The 27,842-nt window shown below is 39.8% G+C and overlaps 2 protein-coding genes across 18 annotated transcripts in view; one reads left to right on the top strand and one right to left on the bottom strand.

The window, feature by feature from the left end:
* TPGS2 (tubulin polyglutamylase complex subunit 2) overlaps window positions 1-15,994 on the top strand; it is a gene marked incomplete at its 5' end in the record, with an annotated part of 32,318 nt that extends 16,324 nt beyond the window's left edge. The window contains 5 exons of one of the 2 annotated variants that reach the window (XM_081262760.1): window positions 1,823-1,951; window positions 9,997-10,110; window positions 11,496-11,656; window positions 13,071-13,294; window positions 15,453-15,994. In XM_081262760.1, the coding sequence (XP_081118886.1) occupies window positions 1,823-1,951; window positions 9,997-10,110; window positions 11,496-11,656; window positions 13,071-13,294; window positions 15,453-15,477 (653 nt within the window). In that variant the 3' untranslated portion in view covers window positions 15,478-15,994. Of the gene's footprint in view, window positions 1-1,822; window positions 1,952-6,210; window positions 6,242-9,996; window positions 10,111-11,495; window positions 11,657-13,070; window positions 13,295-15,452 lie in introns of those variants that run through there. The other variant, XM_081262761.1, reaches the window with a different exon arrangement.
* Window positions 15,995-23,039: 7,045 nt separating this feature from the next.
* The window catches only part of FHOD3 (formin homology 2 domain containing 3), a 435,723-nt gene continuing 430,920 nt past the window's right edge, over window positions 23,040-27,842 (bottom strand). For 4 of the 16 annotated variants that reach the window (XM_081263643.1, XM_081263644.1, XM_081263650.1 and 1 more), the window contains one exon: window positions 23,040-23,599. In XM_081263643.1, the coding sequence (XP_081119769.1) occupies window positions 23,517-23,599 (83 nt within the window). In that variant the 3' untranslated portion in view covers window positions 23,040-23,516. Of the gene's footprint in view, window positions 23,600-25,210; window positions 26,329-27,842 lie in introns of those variants that run through there. The other 12 variants (XM_081263648.1, XM_081263651.1, XM_081263652.1 and 9 more) reach the window with 9 other exon arrangements.

Below are 27,842 nucleotides of genomic sequence, written 5' to 3'. Positions count from 1 at the left end.
CTAGATGGTACTGGCCTGTGAGCTTAATTTAGAGTCTTCCTATAAATAGGGTTGGAATAGAGCGGAAGAAAACATTAATTATTACACACACACACAAAAAAATAGAACTGCTAGCCTCACTTCAGAGCAGACTTCTCAGAGTAACCTGCAGGAAAGACCCATGGTCCCTGGGAGCAGGTGTCCCTCTCTTTCAGACTCTTCCTTTATTCATACAGTTGTGAAGACTTCAGTGCTCTAACCCTGAAATCAGAACCTTACCTTTCTCTTCCTGTACCACCTCAGCCTCAGTCACCATTTGCCTCAGTTTGTAGGATGTCATCTTGCTTTAAATGTGTCTAGACTAACACATTTGCATAATGGGTGTAGGGACTCTCAACTTCGTACACAGTAGAGCTTGCAGCTACTGCACATTTAGATGAGGACTTAAAGAAGTTCATAAGCTAGGAAATTCTGATTTAGCTGCCGGAGTCCAGCCCATTCCTGACACAGACTTGCCAGTCCTCATCCCTGTTGGCTTTTATTGCCTCCCACACCAGCAACATCCCCATCCCCATATTTGCTTAGATCTTAGGAAGTACCCTAAACCTCCCCATTGCTGACCCAAAGGAGGAGAGACTTGTGCTTCACAGAACTGACTTTTCTTTCCTGCCTCCATCTCCTGCCCACATATATGAATTACCTTTTTTTGGTGATTCCTGAAGCCTTTATGACTGTCTCCCATAGCTGACCAGAGAAACAGAATTCTAATAGCTTACTAGTGAACATTTAACTTTAGTTTTTACTTATAATTGTTTTTTCAATGGCCTAAAAGTTATCTGTCAATAGCAGTACCTTCCCTTATATCATGGCCATGGCCTTTGGGATCTGGAGCAATAGACAGGGGACAGAGACTAGATTGACTGACAGACACTCCCTGCCCACATTATGAGGGCAGGTTAGTTCCCTCACAAGCCTGCCTCAGAGAAGAGATATTACATGACTATTTTATAAATGAGTCTCTGGTCGTATTGCAATATTTTCTATAACTTGATCTTCCTAGTCCTGGTCTTTTTATCATGATTACTATACCCATTCTTTACTGAATAGCTTACATTGTTAACAGAAAAGACGGTAGAGGCAGCTTCCAGCATTTTATTAGTAGTCTCTTCTCCTCAAACAGTCCATGGTCTATACTAGCTGTTTTATTGCTTTCATCCATTCCAGTTTTTCTAGAAGTCAGATTTGTAAGTCTGTGTGCCACCTTGTGTCAAGGATTCTATACAGTAGATGAGGAAAATATGCAGTCTTCCTGTTCCTTATTTATACCCTAATCACAGAAGACTAGAACCAAGTGAGAAGGGCTGCCAGTTCTCTCCATTGAGTAAGTGAAAATGATGAGAGATATTTTCCATCATGAAAACTTACAATAAGAGAAAAGTCCAGTATATAATCAAAAGCTGTTTCTCCTTTGTAAAGTATAATTTTTTATGCAGCATATTGGTTAAACTAGGGCAAGAGAGAGTGGAAATATTTTTTAACTCATTTACTCTTCAAATGAAGTTCCTAAGTTCATATTTTCTAGCTCTTCTTGAGTATCCCTTTCTAAACTTTTTCTGTAGCCATACCCTAATGTAGTAGGGACTGTTCATTGCCTGTGGCCCCTGATTCCATGTTTTGTTTTGTTTTGCATGAAAGGCCGTTGCTTAGGGCCATGTGCTGACTGATCCTCTTCTTCCTACCTTTCATCAGATGCCTCAGTCATGTGACCAACAATAGCTGGGCTTATGATGACCATTGTAACTAGGCTGTCAACTTTTTGTCATTCTTTTTAATGTCTCCATAGAGCACATCATTCCATTGGGCAGCATGACAATTAACAGCATCTCAAAACTGACTCAGCTCAACCAGTCTTCCATGTATTCACTTCCTAATGCACCAACTCTGGCAGACCTGGAGGATGATACATACGAAGGTATCTGGAGGAACTTCTGCTTTGGGTTAGAAATGAACCTGCTTGCTTCCCTTTTATAATATTGAGGACCATGGGAAGAGGTTGTGGCACTGTATTATATTCCACTAAACCAAAACCCTTCCCACTCATAGCTCCTTAGAACCATGGGAATAAGGTTAAAACAGCAGCAGCAGCAACAGCCTATACCAACAAAGGAAATTTTAATGAAGCAAATCAAGGTTGGCATCTTTGTTTTGTTTCCTCATGGTTCAGTACCAAGTACACAGTAAGCACTTAATGAGTACATGCTGAGTGAATAAATGTTATAAATTAAGCTTCACCTAGTACTTAAGTATCAGGGGGTTCAAGGAATATGACAGTCTAAATACAGCCCCTTTCCTCTCCATTCCTACCTTTAAAGCTCTTTTTTACTTCTAAGTGAAATGGCTCATAGGGTTATTAGCTGCTAAAGCCTCAAGTGAGGGCTTCTTCTATCAGAATTATTTAGCTGCTTATAACAGATACCCAGTTACAGTAACTAAATAGTGGTTAATTTCTCTCATGAAATCTGGGACTAGGTTAAAGTTGCTGCTTGAGAATGTGAAAGTTTCCCTCTCACTTCCTGCAGCACCAGCCTTTGGTATGGTTTTCATCCTCATGGTTGAGTATTGTGGGCTCTACCTCCCAGTTCAAGTCTGTGTTTCTGACAGGAAGAGGAAGGGTAAAAAAAACAAAGAACAATGGCCAAAAAAAAAAAAAAAGCCCTTGGCAAAATCTCTCCTCATTTTATCTTGAAACAGTTTTTCTCAGAAGTCTCTCCCCATAGCCATTTGTCAGAACAGAGTCAAAAAGACACCTATAGTCTGACAACTAGACCTGAAGAAGTCTTGGGAGATATTTTTATTTGTGCAGTATTACCTCCTCAAGCACAATTGGGGTTTATGAAAGAAAAGAAGAATGGATAGTGAGTAGACAGCTAGCGTCTAGGTCTTGGGGGTTTATTTAAGCTCTGGCAGAGGGAACTGATGTAAGGCTTTCTCCCTCTACTGGACAAACAAATGGAGAACAGTGCGACAGGAGTCCGGAGACAAAAATTGGAAAGTGATGAGTCCAAGAAAAAGCCTGTCACTCAAAGCTATGGAATCCCCAGCAGTAAGAAAAGTTCACATTGGTTTAATAAGTGTATGATATGGTTTCTCTAAAAAGCAAAGAAGTAGTTACACAGACTAGGTCTTTCCTGCCTGTGAGTCTGGAAGAAAAGAAGTACTCTGTAGAGGGGCTTCAAGATAAGTACTGAGCCAGGGATAGGGACCATATTTCTCCTATATACTTACAGGTATAAAGACCACTTGGCCTTCTGGCACCTGCTGGGCTCATGCTTTCTGCAATAGTCTAACAACTAGATCTAAGTCTCATTAAAATGTAAACAGAAAAATTCTGACTTTTCTCAGGGTACTCAGCAGACAATCAGAAGACATCAGAAGAAATATTAGAATATACAACCAGAGAACTAAAACTGCTAGAGCACACAGAAGAGGAAGAGGAAGGGTAAAAATCTAAACAAAAATAAGCACAAGAACATTTGAAATTTTTGAGACAGCACAGAGACATAGATAAAAAAATTACAAAGATTCTCAAACAATTGACTAAATGAAATGAAGAAAATACAAATATTATTGACACCTGAGTTAGACAGAAAAATTATGTGCGATGAATATTATAGAACATAGGTAAGTAAATTTTAGAGAAGTGAATTTTAAGAAAAAAAAGTAGGAGAGTATGAGAAGTAGAAAATAAATCCAGACACCTTTCATTGCAATTATAGGTGCCAAAGAAAGAAGAGATGGAAAGGCAATAAATAAATACTAACAAAAAAAAATTTCTCTGCAGATAGGAAAAACTCAACCTAAACCTAAATCAGAACAATAAAAAACCCCAAACATCTAAGCATATCCTGATAAGGAAAAAATGACAAGCTTTTAGTCAAAAAGAATAAATTGTACAGGAGTAGTAATCAGACATCAGTGGGAATTAGAAGATGGTGAAAAACATTTCTAGGTTACCGAGAGAAAAAGGAGTGAAAATCAAGAGTTCTATGTTCACAGACTAAATATACCTCAGGTTATAAGAAGGAAGTTGTAAGGGCTCAAAATGTGTTACATAAGAACTCTTGATCATAGTGCAAAGAATATTCTAAAAGGTGCTATCCCATTTCAGTTTAATTCAAATGTGAAGAGAGAGGGCAGTTAAAGTATTCTAGTTTAAATCCTATTCTGCCCCTTCCCCCACCCCCCAAAAAAGGATATATTTAAGTCCTAAATCTCAGTACCTTAGAGTATGACCTTATTTCCAAATTGCAGACTTAATTAAAAGATGTGATCATACTGGAATAGGGTGAGCTTTATAAAAAGAAAATTTGGACACAAGCATATATTGGATGAATGCCATTTGAAGATGATGGCAGAGGTAGGGGCAATTCCTCTACAAGAAGTCCAAAAATTTCCAGTAAACAGCCAAAGGCTAGGAGAGAGGTATGGAAGAAATTCTTCTCCACAGCCCTCAGAGGAATATTCTTTGGACACTTTGATTTCAGACCATAAATTTCTGTTAAGCCACTTAGGGCTATTGTAACAAAGTACCAAAATGTCAAAACAGTAGTTTCAGTGGTCCTCATAATGGATAACTGAGAGAAAAGGGAAGGGGTAGCAAATGAAAGATCTTATTTTACTTTAGGAAAGAAGTACAACAACTTGCTGGGGAAAACAGCTTTGGTGTTCCAGTTTTCTATTCCTGTATAACGGATTGCTACAAATCTAATAGCTTAAAACTACACAAATTTATTATCAGTTTTATTTATTTATTAGAAGTTTCTATGAATCAAGAATAAAACTGCAGGTCAGCTGGGTCCTCTTAAGGAGCTGACAACTGGCCAAGCAGAGAATGCAGCTCTCTGAAGCTGAACCCTAGTGACTGAAATAATGTTGGCTGAGACTGATCTCGTTGGAGGCACTGGGGTCTCTTCCAGGCTCACTGTGGTTGACTGCTTTTAGTTTCTTGCAGTGTGGTACTTAAGTTCCTATTTTAATCCTGACTTTCAGCCAGGGTTCACTCCAAGCAAGTTAAGGCTGCCCTCAGATATAAGCCATATGTCCCTTTCCACATCATGGCAGCTTTTAAGCCAGCAGGAAAATTTCTTCCCAGTGTGCTGTGAACTTTCTTAATGTAGCCCAATCCAGGGAATGAATGCCCATTGTATCCACAGGTCCTAAACCACCCTCAGAGGAAAGGATTATGTGAGATGTATATACCAGGAGGCAGTAATCTTGGGGATCATCTTAGAATTTTGTATATCCCATTTGGTTAGAGAAATGATGGTATATTGTTTTCAAATAAAGACAGTCATGGATCTAATTATCAAAAAACAAAGGCAATCAGGTCTCAACCTAAAATACAGACAGATGGCTCTTGGAAAGTTCACATTTATTTGGGAATGAGTAATGGGGAATTCCAGTGTGGGATGCAGAGGCTGTGAAAAGCCGTAAGTGCACCCAGAGGGGTTGAGGTAAGGGCAGGCTTTTAAAGACCCAAAGGAGAAGTTTACCTGAAATAAGGTTCTTTGGTATCCGGTCATTATAGCAGTTGGTATTAGCCCATTGGTGGAGACAGCCATTGCTAGGCAGTTGTCTTATCTGAATTTCAGTAGTCTTGAATAATTTCTTGAAATAAACCTTGATAACAGAAAATAAGTGTACAGAGAGCAAAGTATATGAGTTTGAGCTGCATCTAGGATGCGAAGGAATTCCTGATGGGCTTTAGGAAGTCCTTGTGATAGTTCTATTTCTGACACACAAGCATGAGTGAGGCCCACACTCTTTCAAGACCTGCTGGCTCTATTTTGTCTGGGGTACATAAGAATAAACTCATCATCTCAGTATTTTGAGACAGGATCTTGCTAAGTTGGCCATGTTGGCCTCAAACATGTCATCCTCCTAATGTTGATTATAGAGTTGTGCCACTACATCCCACTAAAATTTCCAGTCTAATAAGGGAAATGTTGAATGACAGGAGTTTAAAAAAGAAGAAGAAGAAAAGAAAAGGAAGTGACTTAATAATTAAGATATATAATATTAAGATGAGAGGAATAATTCAATCCCATAAAATTTATGTAATTCATTACATAAATTTTATGGGATTGAATCTCTTTTGAAAGATAGAGACTACTAAATTGATTAAAAAAAAAAAAAAGCAAAAGCAAAACTTACCTGTATATTATCTTCCAGAAACATTCTTAAACTGATGAAGAGACTTCCTTTTCTGGTAATGGCAGATTATTCAGAGCAGCCTTCCTGCTGAAGACTTAAAAGCAGGACAAAATTTAACAATTGTTTTCCTAAAAGCATCAAAGAGCTAACAATATGCTAAGGTATGGTATCAGATCAACATCCAGAAGAAGACAGAAATCCAGGGAAGATGATTGTGGAGTTGCTTTTGTCTAAGGTACACTGTCCTCTTCAAAGGAGGAAGAAAGGCTGCTGAAAAGCTGAGAATTTGACTCATTTATGAGCAGGGGGGATAAAATGGATTCTAGGGCCTGGAAAAGATGGGACCATGCTCTTTGTAAAGGAGTAGTGAAAACCTGGACCCTAGGAGCAAGGATGAACCAGAACTAACTGTTACTCACCTGGACTGAAGCTCAGTGTGAGTCATTTATGTGATCCAGAAAGTGTTAAATCCCAAAACTGAACATAGTTAATCCTAGGTTATTAATCTCAGAGAATGGCAGATGCAAATAAAAATTCACTCTAGAGAAATATCCCAAAATTGTAATAATGGTAATGATTGCACAACTTTGTAAATATACTAAAAAAACCACTGAATTATACAATTTAAATGAGTGAATGCTAAAACAGGTGAAATATATTGCAAAAAAAAAAACTTTTTAATTTTTATTTTTTAGTTGTAGATAGACACAATACTTTTATTTATTTTTATGTGGTGCTGAGGATCGAACCCAGGGCCTCACACATGCGAGACGAGCGCTCTTCTACTGAGCCATAACCCCAGCCCAAAAAAACCCTTTTATATAAAGGGAAAAATCCACCCTAGGGAGTAACATTATCCTAGGCCTCAAATTGTTTTTGTAAATAACTTTTCAAAAAAATAGTTTCTACTAAAAATATAACTAGATACAAAACCCTGCTACAAGAACCATTACAAATTACAGGTCCCATTAAGAGATCCACCAGTATTCCCAGGTATAGACCACACAACAAGATGCTAATGCATACATGGAGTTAAAACCAAACTAAAATTTAGGGGAGGAACTGAAACAGTGGTACTGCAGATTTGAGGTGGAGGGTGGGGATTCAAATGGTGACGTTATGCTCTAAGGTAATGGCAGATAATACTCTACAATCCAGAAGAACATTTAAAACAATTACCTGAAAGGTCTGGAGAATAGCCAAAATCAGGCAAAGACTGGAGTGTAAAACTACACTTAGCAGAAGGGAACCTCACTGCAGGAATTTGCTCTTTTTACAGCTTTTCACCTAAGGGCAGACTACCCCACCCCTAGCCCCTGTCCCAACTTTTAGCATCGTGCAGGGCTGCTAAAATTTTGGCGGAATCACCAGTCTAGACTTTTAATTTCATCCAAGCAGGAGTAACAGAGGCCAAATTTCTCTTCCCACCTGGCACAGCAGTTAAAGGAAGGCCTAAACAAAATATACAAAGTGTTTTTTAGGACATTGCCATTAGGCAACAAAGAACAGTGAGCTATGAGCAATGGGAAACAATCATGGTGAGCCGTATAATTTCCCAAGTTTACTTCCTTGAGAGTTCCCAGTCCACAGGATAGAAAGAAGAACGCAGGCAGGGACCATTGTTCTCCACAAGTTGAGATGACAAAGTTGTGAGCCCAGATATATTAAGGCAGCTAAAGTTCATAGGATTGAGTAACAGAGAGCCGATTAAAGAGAGAATTCCAGAATTCTATGAGGGGTTCCCTTGAGTTTTCAGCAAAGAACTGATAGACACATGTGATGAAGAAATTGCCCAAGGTCAATGACAAAAACCACTGAAGATAATTAGAGGGAACAATATCTAGTCCTCATAAAGGACAAAGAAGACTAAGCAAGCTGAAATGCCTCATGATTCACAAAGCATTAAAGTACATGGAAGGGCTTGCCTTAGAAAGGGGAATAATTAGCTATTGATAAACACTACATTGATCCTGCCTGTCATATCTAAGAGCAAAGCCCAAAATATCTGTTTCCAAGTAACTATGTCTAAGAATAAAGCTCAAGAGTATTTATGGAAATACAAAAATCATTAGCACCCCACAATGTAAAATTAACACTTTTTGGCTCCTAATCAAGGATGATCAGGCATGCAAAAAAAAAAAAAAAAATACAACTATAATAAGGAGGAAAGTAGGTTAATCAAAACCAACCCTAAATTGACACACATTTTAGAATTAGCATGTATAGATATTAAAAGTTATTATAACTTTATTCTGTATGTCTTTGAAAGTACAGATTGGAAACTGTGTATTACAAGTTTAGCTTTTGGAGTTTAGGGTCTGAGATGAAAAATATATTGGATGAAATTAGCGGTGGCAAAAAGAAAAGATTGCAGAAGAATGGAGAACCCAGCAATAGGTACTATCCAAAGTAACAGAAAGGAAAAAAGTTAGTAAAAAGAGCATCCGTGCACTGGGGAGTAACAAATGGTATAGTATATGTGTGATTAGAGTCTGTGAAAGAAGGGGTTGGGGTCAGAAAATAATAATACTTGAAGATGTAATGACCCAAAGATCTACCAATTTGATGGAATTATAAACTGATATATTCACTGAGCTCATTAGACCAGGAAAAAGAAACATGAAGTGATACCAAAAAACATCATAATTAAATTGCTCAAAATGAGGATGTATTAGTTTTTTTGTTGCTGTGAATAAAATACTTGATGAGAACAACTGAGAGGAGGAAAAGTTTATTTTGGCTCATGGTTTCAGAGGTTCGGTCCATGGTTGGCTTATTCTATTGCTCTGGGCCTGAAATGAAGTCGTAACCTGGTGGCAGAGGAAAACAGCTCTTCTCCTGGCAGCCAGGAAGCAGAGAGAGGAGCCAGGGACAAGATACAGTCCTCAAGGGCACACCCCTAGTGACCTACTTCCTCCAGCATCACCTCGCCTAGCTATAGTTAACACCCAGTAGTTCATTCACATTATTAATTCATCAAATGGATTAATCAATTGATGAGGTTACAGCTCTCCTCATTTGGTCATTTCCTAAAAGTCTTTCTGAACCTTGCTACATTGGGGACCAGGCATTCAACATGAACTAGGGGAGATTCCAGAGCCAAACTAACAAGGAATAAAAAATAAAATCTTAAAAGCAACCAGAAGAAAAAGCCAGATTACATACAAGGAGCAAAGGATATATGTCTACTTAGAAATAATTCAAGTGAGATAAAATACTCAAGAAAAAAAAATGTTAAAACTAGAATTCTGTACCTATTGCAAATGTCTTTCAAAAGCAAGGACCTTTTATGAAAAGCAATCTGACAATGTCCATTCTATTACAAGAAACCTACTTTGCATAAGGAAAACACCAGAACATGTGCAGTCATAATTATTTTAGAATTCATAGCAGAATGATGATAAGGTGAATTCCTATCAATAGGAGAAATAGACTCCCATAAAACATCAAGCAGCCACTAAAAGAATGAATCAGTTAAAGGGTCTTCCATATGGTATTATTGTATAAAAAGCAAGATTCAGATAATGTGTATGATATCCTATTTTTACATAATAAACAATCCCTGAAAAAAAGAATAAAACAATGTCAGCATCAGGTCTTTCAACTTGTTCTGACTTTATGTGGTACCACTCCCAAGAAACTCGGGTCCTCCTGTTACCTTCCCCCAAATTCTCTGACAATGTCTATGGGTAATGGGACAGCCCAGTCAGAAGGCCTAATCCATCAATGAGATCAGGAATTTATAGAATTTTTTTGGAAAATACTACTTAATAGTATGTTTGAGATGAGTTTGTTTGTTTGCAGCCAGTGAGGACCAGCCAGAGAAGCCTCACTTTGACTCTCGCAGTGTGATATTTGAGCTGGATTCATGCAGTGGGAATGGGAAGGTTTGCCTTGTTTACAAAAGTGGGAAGCCAGGTAAGAATCACAATGGGATGCTGTAGTCTTCTAGTCTGGGTGTGATCTTGCCTGACTGCTTGTCAGCCATCACACAAAAGGCACATACCTCCCTGACTTCTTGAAGTGCTTCTAGATTTTCTGTGTGCCAAGACTTAGAAAGCCCCTTTGGCCCTCTTTAGCACCCCCTGTAGGCTAATTTTTAGTCTTCTTTAGCCATCTTCATATGTCAATTACTACAAAACAGTCAACAGATAATAGGTGAGATAAACTAAAAGAAATAGTCCTTCTGTTTATAGACCCCCTCCCTGCAAGCTCATACTTTTAGTAAACATACAGGAAACACATTATCTTTGTTTCATACTTCTGTGTCTAGGCCAGTTAATAATAATAAAAACCTGATTTATTAGACCTCAAAATTCCAGATGGGAAATCATGAGAAAGGGGGACCAGTAGTGGATAGTGAGGCTCTGTGCCCTTGAGCAGTAACTGCTACCCCCTCCCCCCACCCAAAGGCAGTTGAGACCTTGAGACTGAAACTACAGAACTGGACAAAGGCAAGCCATCTTCAGTAGATGGGGGGAGAATGTACAGACACCAGGATTTACCTTTGGGGGAAGGAGAGATTATCTCCAACTTGAAGAATCTTTGCAAACAGATTTTGAGCTGCATCTTGAACTATAGTTGGAATTAGATACTGCAGGGAGTGGCAAAAACCATGTCATGGAATTGTTATTCCAAGTTAGTGCTCTACATGAACCATCTAGAGGATGTAGAGATGAAACCTGAAGGCTAACTGCTCTCTCATATGCAGAGTTTGGAAAGCCAAGCAAAGAAATTGAGACATAACGTGGAAGACAGTGGTCTATCATTCTGGATTACTTAGACTGGAGAGATTCAAATGAAAATTTTGTATGACCATAAGCAATTTTGAAAAAGGAAGAGACCAGATAATGTAGGCTTCTTAGAGAGATGTTATAGCTGTATAGACAACAGATGAACCAATGAGCTAATAAGATTGGAAGGTCAGAAACAGGTGTAAGGCAGGAGCTGGTATGAAAATGCCTCTGTCACCCAGAACATCAGAGACTCTATTGTAGTAGTTTTTCACAGCATTTCTGGCTCCCAAGAAAGACCTCCAAAAAAGCCTGAGCCATTCAGAGTTTGCCTCTATCAGGAAAGTTGAGACCACAGTGTGTGTCCAACAGATAGATAGAGGCTGATCAAGAATTTGTAAAAATGGCCATTGGAGAATGTGACTAGGAGGTTTGAAGAGTAAAAAATGGAATTTTTACCTTATTTTATATCCTTAACTATTGAATTTTTTAAAATCGTGAGTATATATTGACTAATTTATGGTTACAAGGAAATAAGTGTTAACTTACTTCCTTTGTCTACTATTTTAGCATCAGCCCAAGACACTGAGATCTGGTTTCTGGACAGAGCATTATACTGGCATTTTCTCACAGATACCTTTACTGCCTATTATCGCCTGCTTATCACCCACCTGGGCCTGCCCCAGTGGCAATATGCTTTCACCAGATATGGCATTAGCCCACAGGCCAAGGTAAGGACTGGGAGGGGGAACACCTGTCATCTCAGAGTATGATGTGTATCAGAATCTTCTGAGGAAATTATTATATTGCAGATTCTCAACTTCCCCATTTAAGAGATCTGGGATAGAACCCAGGAAATGTGTTTTTAAAGCAAGGCGTCTGATTACAGTGTTAAGTAGACAGTGTCACATAATATTGATCTAGTCAAGTGACTCCCAACATAGCTGACCCTCAGAATTACCTGGGATGTTTCCATCTTTGATTGTTACTGGGGGCTGACATCTAATTGATTGTTTCGGATTGGCAAATATATGTACTCAAAAGAGTGCAAAGTAAATCAGTTTTTCCTATTTTCCCAGTGTGCTTCCACAGAGGCAGCCATGGATACCAGTTTATGTATGGTTCCAGAGATACTCATTGCATGTAACACATGCAAGCATATGATTTTTAGTTCCTTTTTGCTAAATCACAAGTATAATGTACTATTCACATTGTTCTTTTCACTAAACAGTCCATCATCAGTTGAGGTAGACTGCCTTGTCCTGTCTAATGACTATCGAGTATTCCATCAAATGGATTGACTCATTTATACTACACATTTGGGCACCATTTCAAACACACAGATGACAAGTAATACTGATACAATCCCTGGTTTGAAAACACCCAGTGTGGCAAGAAGAACTTTTAACTAGAATGAGCTGGTCTGGGCCCCTTGATGGCAGTTTCTCACAGCACTATATTAGCAGGAAATTAGGGACTCACCTCTGGCACTATATTACTGTTTATTGAGAAAGCTTCATTTTCCTCAAATATCCCATAGTGACACCTTCCATCAGGTAAACATTGTGATTGGTTGTGATCAAAGAAAAGTCAATAAATGAGGATGCTCTTTGCCCTCAGCAGCTTAGAAAGCCAGTAAGGAAGAGAGCACTAACACATCTTCCATCAGGAAGGCTGTACCAGCCTCTTGTCATACTTCCCCTGGGGGAATGGTGCTGGTGGGGACTGCTACTTCAAGGGCAGGTGGAAGGACACCGGTCCCTAGATCAAGAAGAAAACAGCATACTCAAGGTCTTAGTTTTCATACTACATTTATTTAGAGGTTATTAGGGATGCCTCATAAAGCAGCATTGTGTCTTGCCAAGTTTTCATTTGGCATAAATAAAGATCTAATAGATTATTCAAGGCAGTTTTTCATAAAAACTTATATGAATATCCCTTATCTAAAATGCTTGGGATCAGACATGTGCTCAATTTGGCATTTTTTTGGATTTAGATTTGTGCATGGATTTTACCAATTGATATGAGTTTCAGATTTTGTACTCTCGTGTCCTCAGCTTTCAAACCCTATGCCCCAACTAAAGAGCACAAAGAATAGCATTGTTCCTTTGGATTGTGACCCTCTCTCCCAATTCTGCCTTCCAGCAATGGTTCAGCATGTATAAACCTATCACCTACAACACAGATCTGCTCACAGAAGAGACCGACTCCTTTGTGAACAAGTTGGATCCTAGCAAAGTGTTTAAGAGCAAGAACAAGCCCTTAATTCCAAAAAAGAAAGCGGCTGTGCAGCCTGCAGGTGGCCAGAAAGGGCCCTCGGGTCCTACTACCTCTAAACCCTCCTCTGGACCTGGAAACCCTATCCGGAAGTGAGCACCCCCACTATCGGCTCTCCACCAGCCCCACAGCAGTGATTTCCATGCACACATGGCCCCAACCTCAGATTTTGCATGTAACTGTAGGCATCTTCCCAAGTGACCAAAATTTCAGCCATTTTATCCACCCCCCACCCCAACATTAGCCAGGGGTTGGAAGGGCATCCTGAGTTTTTATCCCCAAGAGTTCTTCACAGTGGGTTTTTCCAGTTCCTGCCTCCAAAAGCTGTGAATTTAAGTTCTATAAGGGACCAGAGAGGTCTATTGAGCTTTCTTTTCTATCTGTACCCAACCCTCAATCTCTTAGCTAGAAAAGTCCTCCAAAAAACCCCTGGTTTTGACCCTTGAAGCGTTAGAACTGCACTGTTCAATCAGTAGCAACTAGTCACAGGTGGCATAAAAACTTATATGAAAAATTCATATCCTCAGTAGCATTAGCCACATTTCAAGTATTCACATGGCTACTAGACTAAATATTGGACAGTAGAAAGATATGGAACATATTCTTTGCAGAAAGTTGTTTTGTATATAATTTTTTTAAGTTGTCAGTGGATCTTTATTTATTTATATGTGGTGCTGAGGATCAAACCTAGGGCCTCATGCATGCCAGGCAAGTGCTCTACCATTGAGCCATGACTCTAGCCCTGCAGAAAGTTGTTTTGGACAACACTGCAGTAGAATATTTTCATACTCAGATTAGTTAATTTCTTTTGTTGATACCCAAACTTAATGGGTTGCAGTGTTTCATAAAAACTTTAGAAGATTCAATTGTATGTTCTTAATACATTTCACTCTGTTCATTTTTCTTTAGTTTCTTAAAGTTTGCTTTCCATTTTGTGATGTTTACACATTTGCCAAAAATTTGAGATGTATTCCTGTACTTTATTCTAACCTTTTAAAAGTAAAAACACCCAGGCATCATCATGTTGGAAAACTCTTAATAGAGTTTTAATGAAACTAGTTAATATTAACAGCAGCTTTCTACCTGCTGTGACTTGTCTAGTCCCACCCTGGTTTGTCATTGGCCATACTTAGGATGGGAAAACCTTTAGAATATGATGGAATTCCAAGATTCCTTTGCAAGTTTCCTTTAATTCAGAAATCATTTTCCCCATAGACACGTAGGGGTATTAGACCTCTAGCCAGCCAACATGTGCCTAATATTTGTTTGACACAAGATAAACCTGAATTTACCTACTATATACATCTAATGGAATTTCTACAGAGTTGTTCAGGCTTTCAATTAAGAATGTTTTCTAACTTTGCAGCCCTGACAGTGGGCACAAGCAAACTTTCACTCTACTTCTCAGCAGGGAAATCCAGGAGTCACCTATCACCCACCCACCCTCAGGATCCTTGAGTGGCTGTAGTTGTTTCCCTGAAATTCCAAAGGTTGGAAAATGACATTTCTGAATAGTGAGAGGCAGGACCTTCTACATTTGTACACTTCAGTCCTGACTGGCTCACTCATTCTTTCCTGACTTTTCTTCCATGATTGTCTAGACTCTCTTCTTTGTAGACCTCAATCTGCTAATCAGTCCAGGGCTTTGCTCTTCCATGGCCCACCAGGGAGCTTAAAGAAGTCCCCACAATTGCCCACCTGCACTTCTGACACCACTTTGAGTACTTATGAAGTTTTAAATTTTTGTTTTGATTGCTGATTATAGTGATAGATATGAAATAAGAGGCTTTCAATCCCCCTCCATCTACTACTTCACACAGCCCCTGAGGAAAACAAGGTAAAGAGTTGGCCTTCAAGGATCATGGGTGCTTCACCATTGTTGTAATGGTTCTAAGTCTTAAAATACTAGTGTTCAAAAGTCTTTGGGAGAGCTAGAGACATGGCTCGGTGGTAGAGCACTTTCACAGCATGCACAGGCCCTAGGCTCCATCCCCAACACTGCCTCCCCAAAAGAAAACACACAATAACAGCATATTCAGTTGCTTTAAATATGCCAGCATGTCAGCTATTCTGGCTCACTTCTAATGGAAAATGTTTAAAATAGCAGCACCTCTGGGCTTTGCAGTTCCATAGCTAACCATTTATATAATTCAGCCTGGACATTCAAATGTTTTTGTTTTTTTCAACAAGTACACTGTGTCAAATTTTCCCTAATTTAAGTGTTTTACCCCTTTTAAATTAATTGTTTAGGTTATTACATTTTGAGCATTTATAAATGTGCAGCAATTCAAGGGAGGTCCAACAGCACCAGTTCAGCATTTGACTGCTTCTTCAAGACAAGGTTAGAAGGAAAATGAGAAGGCATGTCATTCTTCATTGCAACAGATGTCTTTCCTATAGTACCTGAGGAGCCCATTGGAGGACCAGTTCAGTTTTGGTCCAGTTCTAGATTCCATAAGTGAAACAACAGAGGAACCAGGAGAGCAATGGTGTCCTTCAAACCAGTGGCAATCAATGGGAGTCTTCCAAAGACTGTAGAAGGAAGGCAGTTAGGATAAAGAAAAGCTCAAGACCTGCCTCAGAAGGAAGAGTGATGAAAAAGCAGAGCTGGTTACATCATATGCAGGACTCAGTACAAAATGAAGATGTGAACCTCTTGTTCAAAAATCAGAAAAACTACCATTAAAGGCCCTAAAATGTGCTTTTCCTTTCTTCCATGGTTTCCTACAACTTGTTATGGTGATGTTTTCTGTTTGCTCCTTAATACTGTTACAAGGAAAATTAAAATTTTTAAATTAGTATGCATTTTACCATTCTTTTTATATTGTGAATTTTAATTCCAAATATAAAAGCATTTACCCATGTAGAATCACCAAATTTACACAATTTGCTTTTCCCAAACTTATATATATATATACTATGTGCATATGTATTTTATTCTTACCAGAACAGTAGAAAAAACACAAAACTCAATCAGTATTTCCCTTCTTGATATGTACACGTTTTAACACACTCTACCTCTAGTTTACTGATGAATATAGGACTTTAAAAAGGAAGTATGGACTGCTTTATGTTTTCCTTTTCTTCTTTGTCATCCTTTTCAGCACAAGTAGTTAGCTAAAGGGAAACAACATATGAGAAAGAATGTATATGATGGGGGTTCCTTGGTTATTTGTGTTTCTTAGCGTACCATTGTCTTCTTTCTGTGTTTTGGCAAGTCTGGTTCAAATGGAAAGCATGACTTGTTGGAGCTCCCAGCACTCTGTATTCAGTTACATAAGTTTCACTGCTTTTATTCTGAGCTCTGCCACATTATGGATCCTCAGGAATCTTGTGTTCTCAGAGCATTCTAAAGGCTATCTGTGCATGAGGCACTAAGGAACAGTGGACAGACACATCCCTTGTTTTTTGTTCCATTATTGCAGCAGACTTCACTTACAGAACACAAATTCAAGGATAAGTCAGGCAAGAGCAGAAAACCAAATGTGAGGTCCTTCCAAGTGTGGGTTCTTGTGCAACTACACAGGTCACCTGCCTGTGAAGCTGGCCCAATATGGAGATTGAATTTGTTAAATGGGGAAAACACACCCGGGAGGTTTATGTTTTGAAACTAAAGCAATTAAAATGGTAATGTACACTCTAAGAAATCAACTGCCCAGGAAAAAGACACTATGCTGAAGGTATAAAATAAAAACGAATGGCAGAATGCCTCAGTAAACATTGATATAGTCAAAATCATTCATTCATTAAGTTCCCTGTCGTCATGCTGCTTGCAGGGAGGTAACCAAGCCATGAATAGAGATGAATAAGGTCAGCTTATGCGTGACATCCCATAGAATCTATCCTTCAAAGCTATGCTCTCCAAACTTCCAAACATGTATCAGTGTCACTGGAGTCATAGAAAGGAAGGTACCCAGATCCTACTCCACACCTACTAAATCAAAATTGCTAAGCAAGGTTCCCAGCTTCAGGATTTTTAATCAACTGGACTAGTAACAATAGTGCTAAGTCTGAAACTTTGCTTGTATTGCATGGAGAATCCAGTAAGGAATATATAAAGAATGGAATAAAAGGGATCAATGATCCTTTTTAAGTTTCTGAATAATGTATTTTTCCCCTAAACTTTTTATTATGGAGAGTAGTAAACATTTACAAAGATAAATAGTATATTGAAACCCTGCATCCAAAACCTACTTTTCAACAATTATGAAATCATGACCATGTATCTACACTCCTATTTACTCATCCAATTATAATTAATTTTTAAATAATTCCAATTTGTCAGTTTTCAATCTCTACTTTGTTTTAGATTTTAACAGTTGCTCTAGGGATTATAAATCCCTTTTCTGTCCAATTCAGTAGCCACTCACAGGTTTCCTGGCAGCGTTATCTGTACATTATACTCTTGTCCTTTTCTTACAGTTTATCAGACCCTGGGTAGGTAAAACTCCACATTAGCTGTGCTCTTTTTTCTTGGGATCCTGTGATGAATTTTCTTTTTTGGCCTAAGCCAACCCTGGCTAGATTGTTTTTCCATCTGAGCATTCTCTCTTTAACATATATGTAGCCTCCATTATAGTGTTAACTATGATTATTAAAAGAGCTCATACACAGGTAAAGTTAGTTAATTCAAAGAAGTTAGTACTTTCTTTCCCCCGTTCTTTGTAATGTGATCCCAACTTTGTTTTCTATTTAACTTTCTATGTGACCTACCCAGCTCTACTCTACCTTTCCTTACAAAACACTATATTGTGTTCATGTATGAATATGCCACAATAGATTCCACCATTATGTGTAATTACAATGCAGTTTTTAAAACTGAGGGGAAAAAAACACTACCTTGTTCTCCTGTGCCTAAACACCAATAGTTGTCCCCAAAGGTCTCCAGTCTACCTTCACCTCAGAGCACTGTAAAGCCCCTCCCCACAAGAAGAGCCCTCTTTGAGATGCAGTGCTTCATGTCAGTACCGCTCAGTGAACTTTAGTCATCTTACCTGTCTCTTCCAATGGTTGTTGAGATGGAGACTTGTACTACTCTGGAAAGCCATCCTACTTGGTATGGAGTCCCATCAACCATTAATAGATTAAATTTGAATCAGCCATTCAAAATTTTTTGCAAAAATCCAGAGCTGCCTTGTGCTTAAGAACAATAGAAACAGACAACCAAGCAAAATTAATGGAGAAAACGGCCATAATAAAATGTATTACCAATGTTCTGAATATATTGATATCCAGATATTATCTTGTATACTAATTCTTGCCATTTTCACTAGCTGTGACTCAAAAATCTTTTTTATCATACAGTGTATCTTCATTTGTGGTCTTGGAAATGGCATCTTTAATTATATATCTGTATGCTCCCTAGCATCTAGCACCTAGGCCCTATCTAGCACCTACCTTTGATAGATGTAGCAAGCAGAATGAGGCCATCCACCCAGATGTTTTCAATATCCAACTCACATGGATAAAATAGGTTGTGAGCAGGCCTCCCAGACAACAGGGATGAAAGCAGTGAGGACTAGCCAAAGGGTGACCAAAGATACAAGCAGTCAGGCTGGTTTAATCTCACCCAATTGACTGTGTGCCACATATTTTGTGCCTAGAAGCATAGCTGACCATGACTATCCAACCTGCAGCTGTCTTAAGAATTCTAAAAGAATAAAAACTAACCAGCAACGTATGACACAAGCAGGATATATCACTTCCTTCTTGTGTCCTTAGGGAAAGGTCTTTAGCACCTCTCATGCTCAATTTTTTTGTAAAATGTAAAATGAAAACAGAATGGCTATGAATTCTATTAAATAAATATATATCAAGTACTCTCACAGAGAGGCTTTCAGTAATATTTAATTATTTTTTAAAATCAAACTTCGCTTTCCCCTCTGAATTGCCTAACAACCAACTCATTTTTCTACCAAATAACCATCTTCTTTGACGTATTTTTATATCCTTACTTTGCAAAGTGAAGAAATTTCATGCCTTAAGCAATGCAGTGTTCTTTTTACTTGTCTCTGATAAAATTATTTCTGATCAAAACAAAACCAGAAATGGCTTCAGAATGGTTGATAAACTAAAATTTTAATTTTAATTGTAACTTCCTCACTTGGCTCCCGGTAAGTTCCCAGCTTTTTCCCCAGCCCTGCAGAGTTGCCTGTATAACAGGTCCTCCATGTGTATTTGCTGTGGTTGTATAGTTTCCTGTGGCTGTCATAACAAATTGCTAGGGCATACCCAATCAACGATGATCTCAGATCAAGGTCCTCAACTGAATCACATCTGCAAACTCATCTCCCTTACAAGGTAACATTTACAGACTTCAGGAATTAGGACCTTTGGGTGGCCATTGTTAAGCATACTACAGTGGCATTTGGTGGTACACCATCTCAGGGCTGTGAACACAAACAGTGGGTTTGGGAGCTACAGACAATGGAGCCCACCAAAAAACGGTGGCTGGAAACCAAGTCTTCTATTCCTGGCTCCTGCTCTTCTGCGTACATTCATTAATGGACCTTGGAAGAAAAATAAAGTAGGTCTTCAGCCCTTGAAGCCCCTGTGAACCTTACTCTCCATCTCCAAATTCCTTATATTTTTAAAACAGAAAGCAAAAGAGAGATTCCAAAGGAATCAAATCCCAGGAGTATTCAACAACAAAAATACTGTTTGCTTTTTTTAAATTTTATTTTACCAGCATCCATATGGAGGCAAGGTGAAAGAATATCTATACTAATGACCAGAAAAATTAGCAACAGCATCTTGTAAGGGTAAGGTACCGTTTGCTTTGATGCCGCTCAAGGTCTTTTAAGGGAACTTAATATCCTGGATTAAAACCAACAGAGGCAGCCAGACTAAGTGACAAGAGGAGAGAGGAAATAAGCAACGGAAAATATCCTCCAGTTTCACTAAAAACTACCAAACTATCAAGTTTAAAAATACAGTCTGATTTTTCATCCAGGCTCATGTATGACCTTTTTATTTTTTATATGGCTGTATTCCCTCAGTAGAACTGAACAATCCAGTGGGAAGAGAAATGATCTAGAACAGAAGATTCTAGAGCTACCCCACAAGCAGGGCTCACAAGGACTCTCCCTGGTGCATTCTGAATACCCTGTGACACTGACCAATGGCACCTCTGGGTTCACTTCCTGTAGCATCTCTGTCGTGCCACTGAGTAGCACTTCTCTGGGTGAAGGAAAGAGAGGCACTGGCAAGAGGTGGTGTCTCAGACCACTCCTGTGTTCCTCCCATATTAGGGGGCTTGAAAAATGTTAAGTAATGAACTCATCTTTTTCTTCTGGATTTCAAAAGGCAGGAAAAAGATTGGCATCATTGACTATATTGAGGAAGGCTTTAAACAAACATGTCCTAGTTGATCAGTAACTTGATGATATGAAAGTTACCAATATCAGGATGGAACTGAGACTATCATGGCAAATGAAATAAGCCAATCCCCCCAAAACCAAAGGCCGAATGTTCTAATATGTGGATACTGACTCACAATAAGCCAGAGGGAGGGAGGAGTGGAAGTTCACTGGATTGTATGTGGGGGAGTAGGGGGGAAGGATGGGGAATGGGATTGGGAAAGAGTAGAATGAATTGGACATTAACTTTCCTATGTTCATATATGAATACAGGACCAGTGTAACTCCACATCATGTACAACCACAAAAATAGGAAGTTATACTCCATGTATGTATGTCAAAATTCATTCTACTGTCAAGTATAACTAAAAAGAATAAAAATTTTTAAAAAAGATAGTTACCGATATCAAAATAAAGTCACTTTACATCTATTTGGAGCCCAAAGGCCATGAAGGAGGGGCATTTGCACATTATGCCTATACAAAAAAAAAAAAAAAAAAAAAGGAAAAAAAACCCACAGGAAATTCTTTCCAAGCCACACTTTGCTCCATGAAACACACACAAGGACAGATAGCCATACAAAGACAGCTATCAACCAGCATAAGAACACCTGCCTAACAGCCTCCACTAATGAACTGTGAACGCCTGTGATAAGACTCTGTAACCAGTACATGTACTTTTCCCTGCTGTCTTTAAGAGCTTCCTGTTGCCCCAACTTCCTCAAATGGGCCTAGCAGTGCACCATAGCTCACCTTGGCACCATATCCTAGATTGCAGTACCCTTGCTACTCCTAAATTAGCTGTCCTGGAGATCCAGTCCTCTATTGTTTATTTTAGATAGACAAAAGTGATTAATAACCAGTTCTGTATTGGCAAATATTTGGCTTTCCCAAGATCTCAAAAATACCATCTTTAATCTCTGACCCCTACTCCAGGGAAGAAAAAAGGGAAAAAAAAATACCTTGTGACTCAATGGCTTCCACAGTCATCTTCACATTAGAACCCAGGGGAAGGAGAAGAGACTTTTTAAACATTCCAAAATTCAGGCCACAATCCAAACCAACTATATAGCAATCTCTGGTGGAGGGACACAAATGGAAGTTCTCTATGCACCCAAGGGAGTCCAATCTGGAGACAAGGGTGGCAGCCTCTGCCTTATGTTACTTCCATTCTACAGCGAGTATTTTCAAAATGCCATTCCCAGTAAAAGAGACCCTCTTCACTAGCTGTAAGCAAGAAATTAGTTAACATTGTTTGCTTGTTAGAAGTTTTAATTCCTAAACTTAATGTTAGATTCATTCCTTCTGAATGTGACCTTCTAAAGCAACAACTCTCAGAATGACAAGGGCCCCCAAAAGAGCATAAAGTATTTGTTCACTAATAGGAAATGCAAAGTGACAAAAATGCACTTCCTTCTGTTTATACATCACTATCCCATGTGATAGTTTTCCATGTTTGTATTCAGTGCCAAGGTAACAAGCAAATGCCCTCATAAACCACTAAATCAAGTGTGGAATATTACACATTATTTAGGACCCTAAGGGAAATTAATATTAACAACCGTGTATCCTTTTCAACAAGGTGGTTAAATAAACTCAATGGTCTATATTCTACAAACTTAACTTACAGTTCCAGGCTCTCCTTGGGTGCTTTCATCCACCAGGAATCATTTCACTAATCTCAGCTTGAAAAAGCTGTCTCTCCATCAGTGGTGACACTCACAGGAGCCTATGGTGTGAATATGTTATTTTGACTCTTAGGCAATACTACTGCATGTTATCTATAAATCACATATTCCAGATGTAAAGGCACAGATGTTTTGAAGGTGAAGCAAAGATGGAATAATATTCCAACCTCTCAAAACACCAACTGCAATGGCTTATCTTTCCCTGGTTTTGGAGTCAGAGGTTCTTCATAGGGAACCATGTGACCCTGGGCCAAGGAGCTCCTGTTGAGGTCTCTGTCACTTCCTGGGTACCAGGTCCCAAGTGTGTCCTGTAATTGCTGAGAGCCCTTCACAGTGCCTTCCTCTCTGGACACCTTAGGTCTTTAAAACCTTGAAAGCCAAGTTCTAAATGTAAAATTCTGTTCTCTATAGAGTTTTAAACTTTATTTTGGTGGTGACTTAGGTAAATTTTGGGGCACTTTTTTAACACAAAAAAGGCAACAAAGTGAGTTGCAGAAGAGTTCAGATGTATAAAAAGCCACTCAACTGTGCTCTTGCATCAAAACAAACCCTCAAACCTCACAGATAAGGTGGTACATATTAAGTTAATAGCAGGTAATACATCCTGCAACAAGGACTATGCCTGCTTAAATCAGGAGTGTCCAAGAGCGTATCACTGGTGCTACTCACTCTGTCAATGAAATGTCAGCCAAAGGGCCTGAGGTCATTCCAAGCATGGGTTCTGATGAAACCGAAAAGAGTCAAGCCTTCATAAGGTCCTACACCCGAGACAAGAAGAGTTTCTCATTTTGGCATTAAACTCTATTTATTTAGTATTTGAAACATGGTGTACATTTATGAATTTGTATAAACATTTAGTACATCTAAAATCCACAACTGGTAAACAATCTGTGCTTTCTTTTGTGTACAAGGTTGGAGTTTAACATCTGGATATTTTGGTGTTGTGGAGAACCAGTCTGTGAATCTAATCAGATTGCCTCATATTACCATAACAACTGTGACAGGAGTGATTTGTTCCTTAAAAGGGCTGCTGCTTGCCCAGAAAAGGTGTCACGCTTTGGAACTAATAAACCAAGTGTCCAGGAAACAAGAGAAACATGGCTGACATGAGGAGGAAAGTTCGTGCAGGAGATTCCTGGAAATCCACATCAATGCACAACAGGCAACTGAAGCCAAGTGGTGACACCTAGTCTCCCCTGCTTCCCCACCAGAGGGGTTCTGCGCAGCAGGAGCTGGTCCTCTCTCTGCTCAGAGGGTGCCCCAAGAACGTCACAGCTGCAGCTCGGAGGTGCCAACCAGGCCCAGGGCTCTGGCTTCTTCTGGAGTCAGGCCACTCTTCAGGGTCCTTCGCACTGCAGTGATCACAGCCAGAGACACAAGGAGAGAAGGAGGTATTATGAGCAAGGCATGCAGCAGTCAGTACACCAGCCTCCCCTCTCCCCAAGGACCCTCTGGAATGCTGCAATACACCCTGCCCAGGGTAGAAAAGATCTCGGGAATACAACAGGGTGAGCTGAAGCTGATACTGTCCAGAAGGGAAAGGGGCACGGACTGGGGCTAATAAAGAGGGGACAAAGGAGGAGGCTTCTCTTCACATGGGTTTCTGAGAAACGGGTGCAAACTACATAAGTGCTCATGGCAAGTGAGAGCTCATTCTCTACCCAGCACACAAAGTGTTAACAGAGCTGGAAAAGTAATCACAGAGCCTGGGAACGCAGGCACTTCAATGACAGAAATTAAGTAAAACAGTGCACGGTGAAGGGGCGAGCAAACTTCAACAACCCTATGGGTCTGCAGAAGGAGCAAGGATAGCTAGGGACACAATGGAGAACTCATGGCTCCATGCAGCCAGGTGTTAAAAGACCCAGGGCAGCAGACAGGATGAGTTTCTCTATGAGTGTTATGGGTCTCAGTCTCAATTTATCAAAGGACCCTTGGGGACAATGATTAAAGTGAACAGCAATTCCTTATGGAATGGATGCCAAGGAGCAAAACCACCGAAGAAAAACCACCAAACTTCTGGGTGGGTTTGGGGATGTTTTCTACAAAATAACACAAAGCTCAAGAAGGTAGTGACCACACCTTCATCGGTGCTCATAGCTGGAAATTGGATCATTGCTTACATTTAACTGACAGGCTTTGTGTTTATCTTGGCAATATGGTTTTTCCCATTGTTTGATCAGTTTGGATGTTGGTTAAATAAAGGCTGGATCAGGGTGAATGAGAAAGCAGCTGCCCCTCCCTAGATAAGTCCTTTCATTTGACAGATCAACCAATTACATTACCCTTAATTTACAAATCACATTTGGCCTGCTCTGTATTTCTTTTAAGGTTATACAGAGTTCAGGGTATTTATTCTATTTTTGAAAGAGTTGTGTCATGGATCTACCTTCCATTCTAAATCCCAAGTCAGCCATTCCCTGAGATGAAAACAGGCTTTTAATCAAAGTACAAAGGTCAAGCTCACCCTTAGTCTCTTTCCCTTTCTCCTGCCAGACCCAATTCCCCTCATCCCTTTTCCAGAAGCCAGGGGCTCACCTCATGGGAATGCAGGCAACACCCCCAATCCCTACCTCATCAACACATGGACAAAAGCTCATTTAGTTGACAACAAAAAGAACTGAAAGACCTAGGCTCATGGTGGAATGAACAGAGACTAACACCTATTAATAAATGTCTTTGAATAGGAGCCAGCATCTAATGCACTGATTAGTCAACAAATCATTCATAGCAAGTCTATCAGGTGATCAACATTTAAAGAATTGAAAGTTTCATGGAAATCTCAGACATTAAATCTGGATTCCTTAAGAATGGTGAGGGGTACCCCCAAATCATACCACTCTTATTTCCAAACCTAGCTTTGGGCCCCAGACCTATCTATCTGCAGCATCTCCCGTACGCGCTCACCCTCCCCAAACTGGCCCCTTAGACTCCCAACTTAACCAGACCAAATGTTTGGCTCCAGAGCCTTGACCGCAGACAGACTGCACATAACTAAGTAATGGAATTTGTTCTGTGGGGCAGCAATAAAAACACTAGTTTGTAATAACCGCCTATGTGCTTTAAACAAAGTGTTTGTTAAAGAAAGATCATTTTAATAGAAGAAAATAAGATAAAAATCTCTCCCCTCTCAACAAGGAAAGACAGCTAAGACTACTTTATCAAGATTCAATATACTGCCTGAGGAAGTGCATGCTGTCTTGGAAGGCATTTCAAATTCCATTAACCATAGAAGGCAGCATAGACACGGCCTGGAAACTGCCATCTCTGTATATGTAGGCACATATTCTAGGGTGAAAGACTATAGAGGGCCCCACAGACTGATAGGAATTTCATCCATGGAAGGTGTTTGAAAATGTTTCTTAAATGCTTCTGTTCACACATTTGCTCTAGTCCTGTAACTGATGTTCAGTTCATATAAAACTCTGCATAAGGACTCTGATGCCTTTAGCTCATGTAATAATCTAATAGACACAGGCCTTGGGCTGGCCTATCTGCAGTGTAATCAGGGACAGATCAAAGCTAAATGGTGCTGCCTCAGCCTCTCCATCTCACTGCACAGAGGCTGTGCTTGCCCCTGTGGGCTCCCACTCAGTTTTGATGCTTCAGACCATGAGGGATCCTCTCTCCCCTCCCTCACCCTCTGACCGGGGTCCAAGGGTCCTCTGTCATGGGGGAAAGCCAGCACGGCTTAGTTCCCTTTGCTTGCCAAATGACTTCCCCCCAAAATGAGTAGTCATAGAAAAATATGCCCCATTAATGGAATCTTACTTTCTGTGGACCTTCACATCAATACCAATAAAGCTCATAAAAGAACCTGAGTACTGACCCCTCTTTGGTGTAACATAAAAGTACCTAAGTACTGACCCCTCCCCTTTGTTAAAGAGTCAGTTCACTTCACCACTTGAAAAGATGAATGAAAGTAATCAGTTGAAATCAGTTTTGTGTCCTGATTCAAGCCATGCCTGTCTGTCATTCATTATTCATCCATCATTATGGTCAGTCTGTTCATCATTCAGGAAATATTCCTGAGCATCTTCCCTGAGCCAAGTGCTTGCAAATGGAGGATCCAGGTCATGTTCTGACAGGGAAGGAGGATAAGGAGAAACACTCAGGGCAGCAGAATGTGTCCAGGTTGGGAGTTGACTCTCAAAGTTTCCCAAAAGCAAAACAGAGCTCAAGGAATAAGAAAACAAGGGTGCTTACAAATAGGCTGCAGCATGTGGAACTGCACAAACCAAACCTCTATAATTTTTCCGTCAAATAGAGGTTATTGTCAAGTGAGCATATTGGGTCTCGCTCCATTCCCTATTTCTGCATCCCATTGAATGCTCTCCCATGTGACTGGCTCCCATCCCTGAAGTTGCTTTAACAGCAGACTGGATGTTTCTTTGTCTGCTTCAAGGCTCTTTCACACACAGTGTGGGTCTCTTGGCTGGCACCAGCAGCAACCCTGTGCCCCCAGACACTTGTGACAGCTCTCAGTGCCATGGTGATGGGGGAGGGGTTCTGAAGCAGGGCACCTCTGCAGTCAACATGCAGCACAGGACTATGGGGAATCAGGTGAAAAACAAGTTCTCTCTCCTCCTCCACCCTCCACAAAAGAACCTAGATGACAGGGAGGGAAGGAGAGGGGGAGGTGGGAACTTGGCACAGGTGCCTAAGAGATCAGAAAGTTTTTTAATCCTACAAAATGGTAACTCTTGGTTAAAACAAGTTGAATCTGAGAGCCATGGGGACAGCAGTTGTCATTTACTGAGTATACAGAGGAATCTGATCACCTACACAGTAAGTGTGGAGAGGATTTTAGGCTGGACATTCGGATCACAGCCACACTGGAGACAGCTGTGCCCTGATGAACGCTGGCAGGATGCTTTCTACAATCTTTCATATTGATGAGGAGCTGACCACTTTAGTTCCAAATGACAGAAGTTTATTTCTGATCTTTCACCTTCAGATCACTGAGTTTTTTTTTGTGTTTTTTTTTTTTTGCATATGATGAACAGGATTTGAAAAGTTTTTAACCCTTAAAATTCTAAAGATTTTATACTTACTATCCTGGGAGCAGTGTGCCTAGGATCATAGGTACTGTATAGAAGTTTAAGATGCCTTAAATGGTTGGGCACAGTGATGCATCCCTGTAATCTCAGCTACTTGGTCGGCTGAGACGGGAGGATCTCTTTCTAGCCCCCATATAAAAGAGAACACTGACCTTTGACTTTCTGAATCTGGCTTATTTCCCTTAGCATGTTCTCCTCCAGTTCCATACATGTACTAACAAATGACAGCATTCTTATTTATGGCTAAGTGAAATTCCATTATGTATACATACACATTTTCTTTATCCATTCTTATGTTGATACCTGGGCTGGTTCCATAACTTGGCTATTGTGAACTGCACTTCTTTAAACATTATAATGCGTACGTCACTATAGCATGCTGATTCTAGATCTCTTGGATAAATACCAATGAGTAGGATAACTGGGTCACATGGTGGCTCCATTTCTAATCTTTCGAGTAATCTCCATACTGCTCTTCAAAGTGGTTGTACTAATCTGAAGCCTCACCAACAAGGCATGAGTGTACTTTTTTTCC

The sequence above is a fragment of the Spermophilus citellus genome (assembly GCF_964194105.1).
Source record: "Spermophilus citellus genome assembly, chromosome: 12".
Classification (NCBI taxonomy): domain Eukaryota; kingdom Metazoa; phylum Chordata; class Mammalia; order Rodentia; family Sciuridae; genus Spermophilus; species Spermophilus citellus.
Note: the sequence above shows the minus strand (reverse complement) of the source record. Positions and strands in the feature narration are given on the sequence as shown.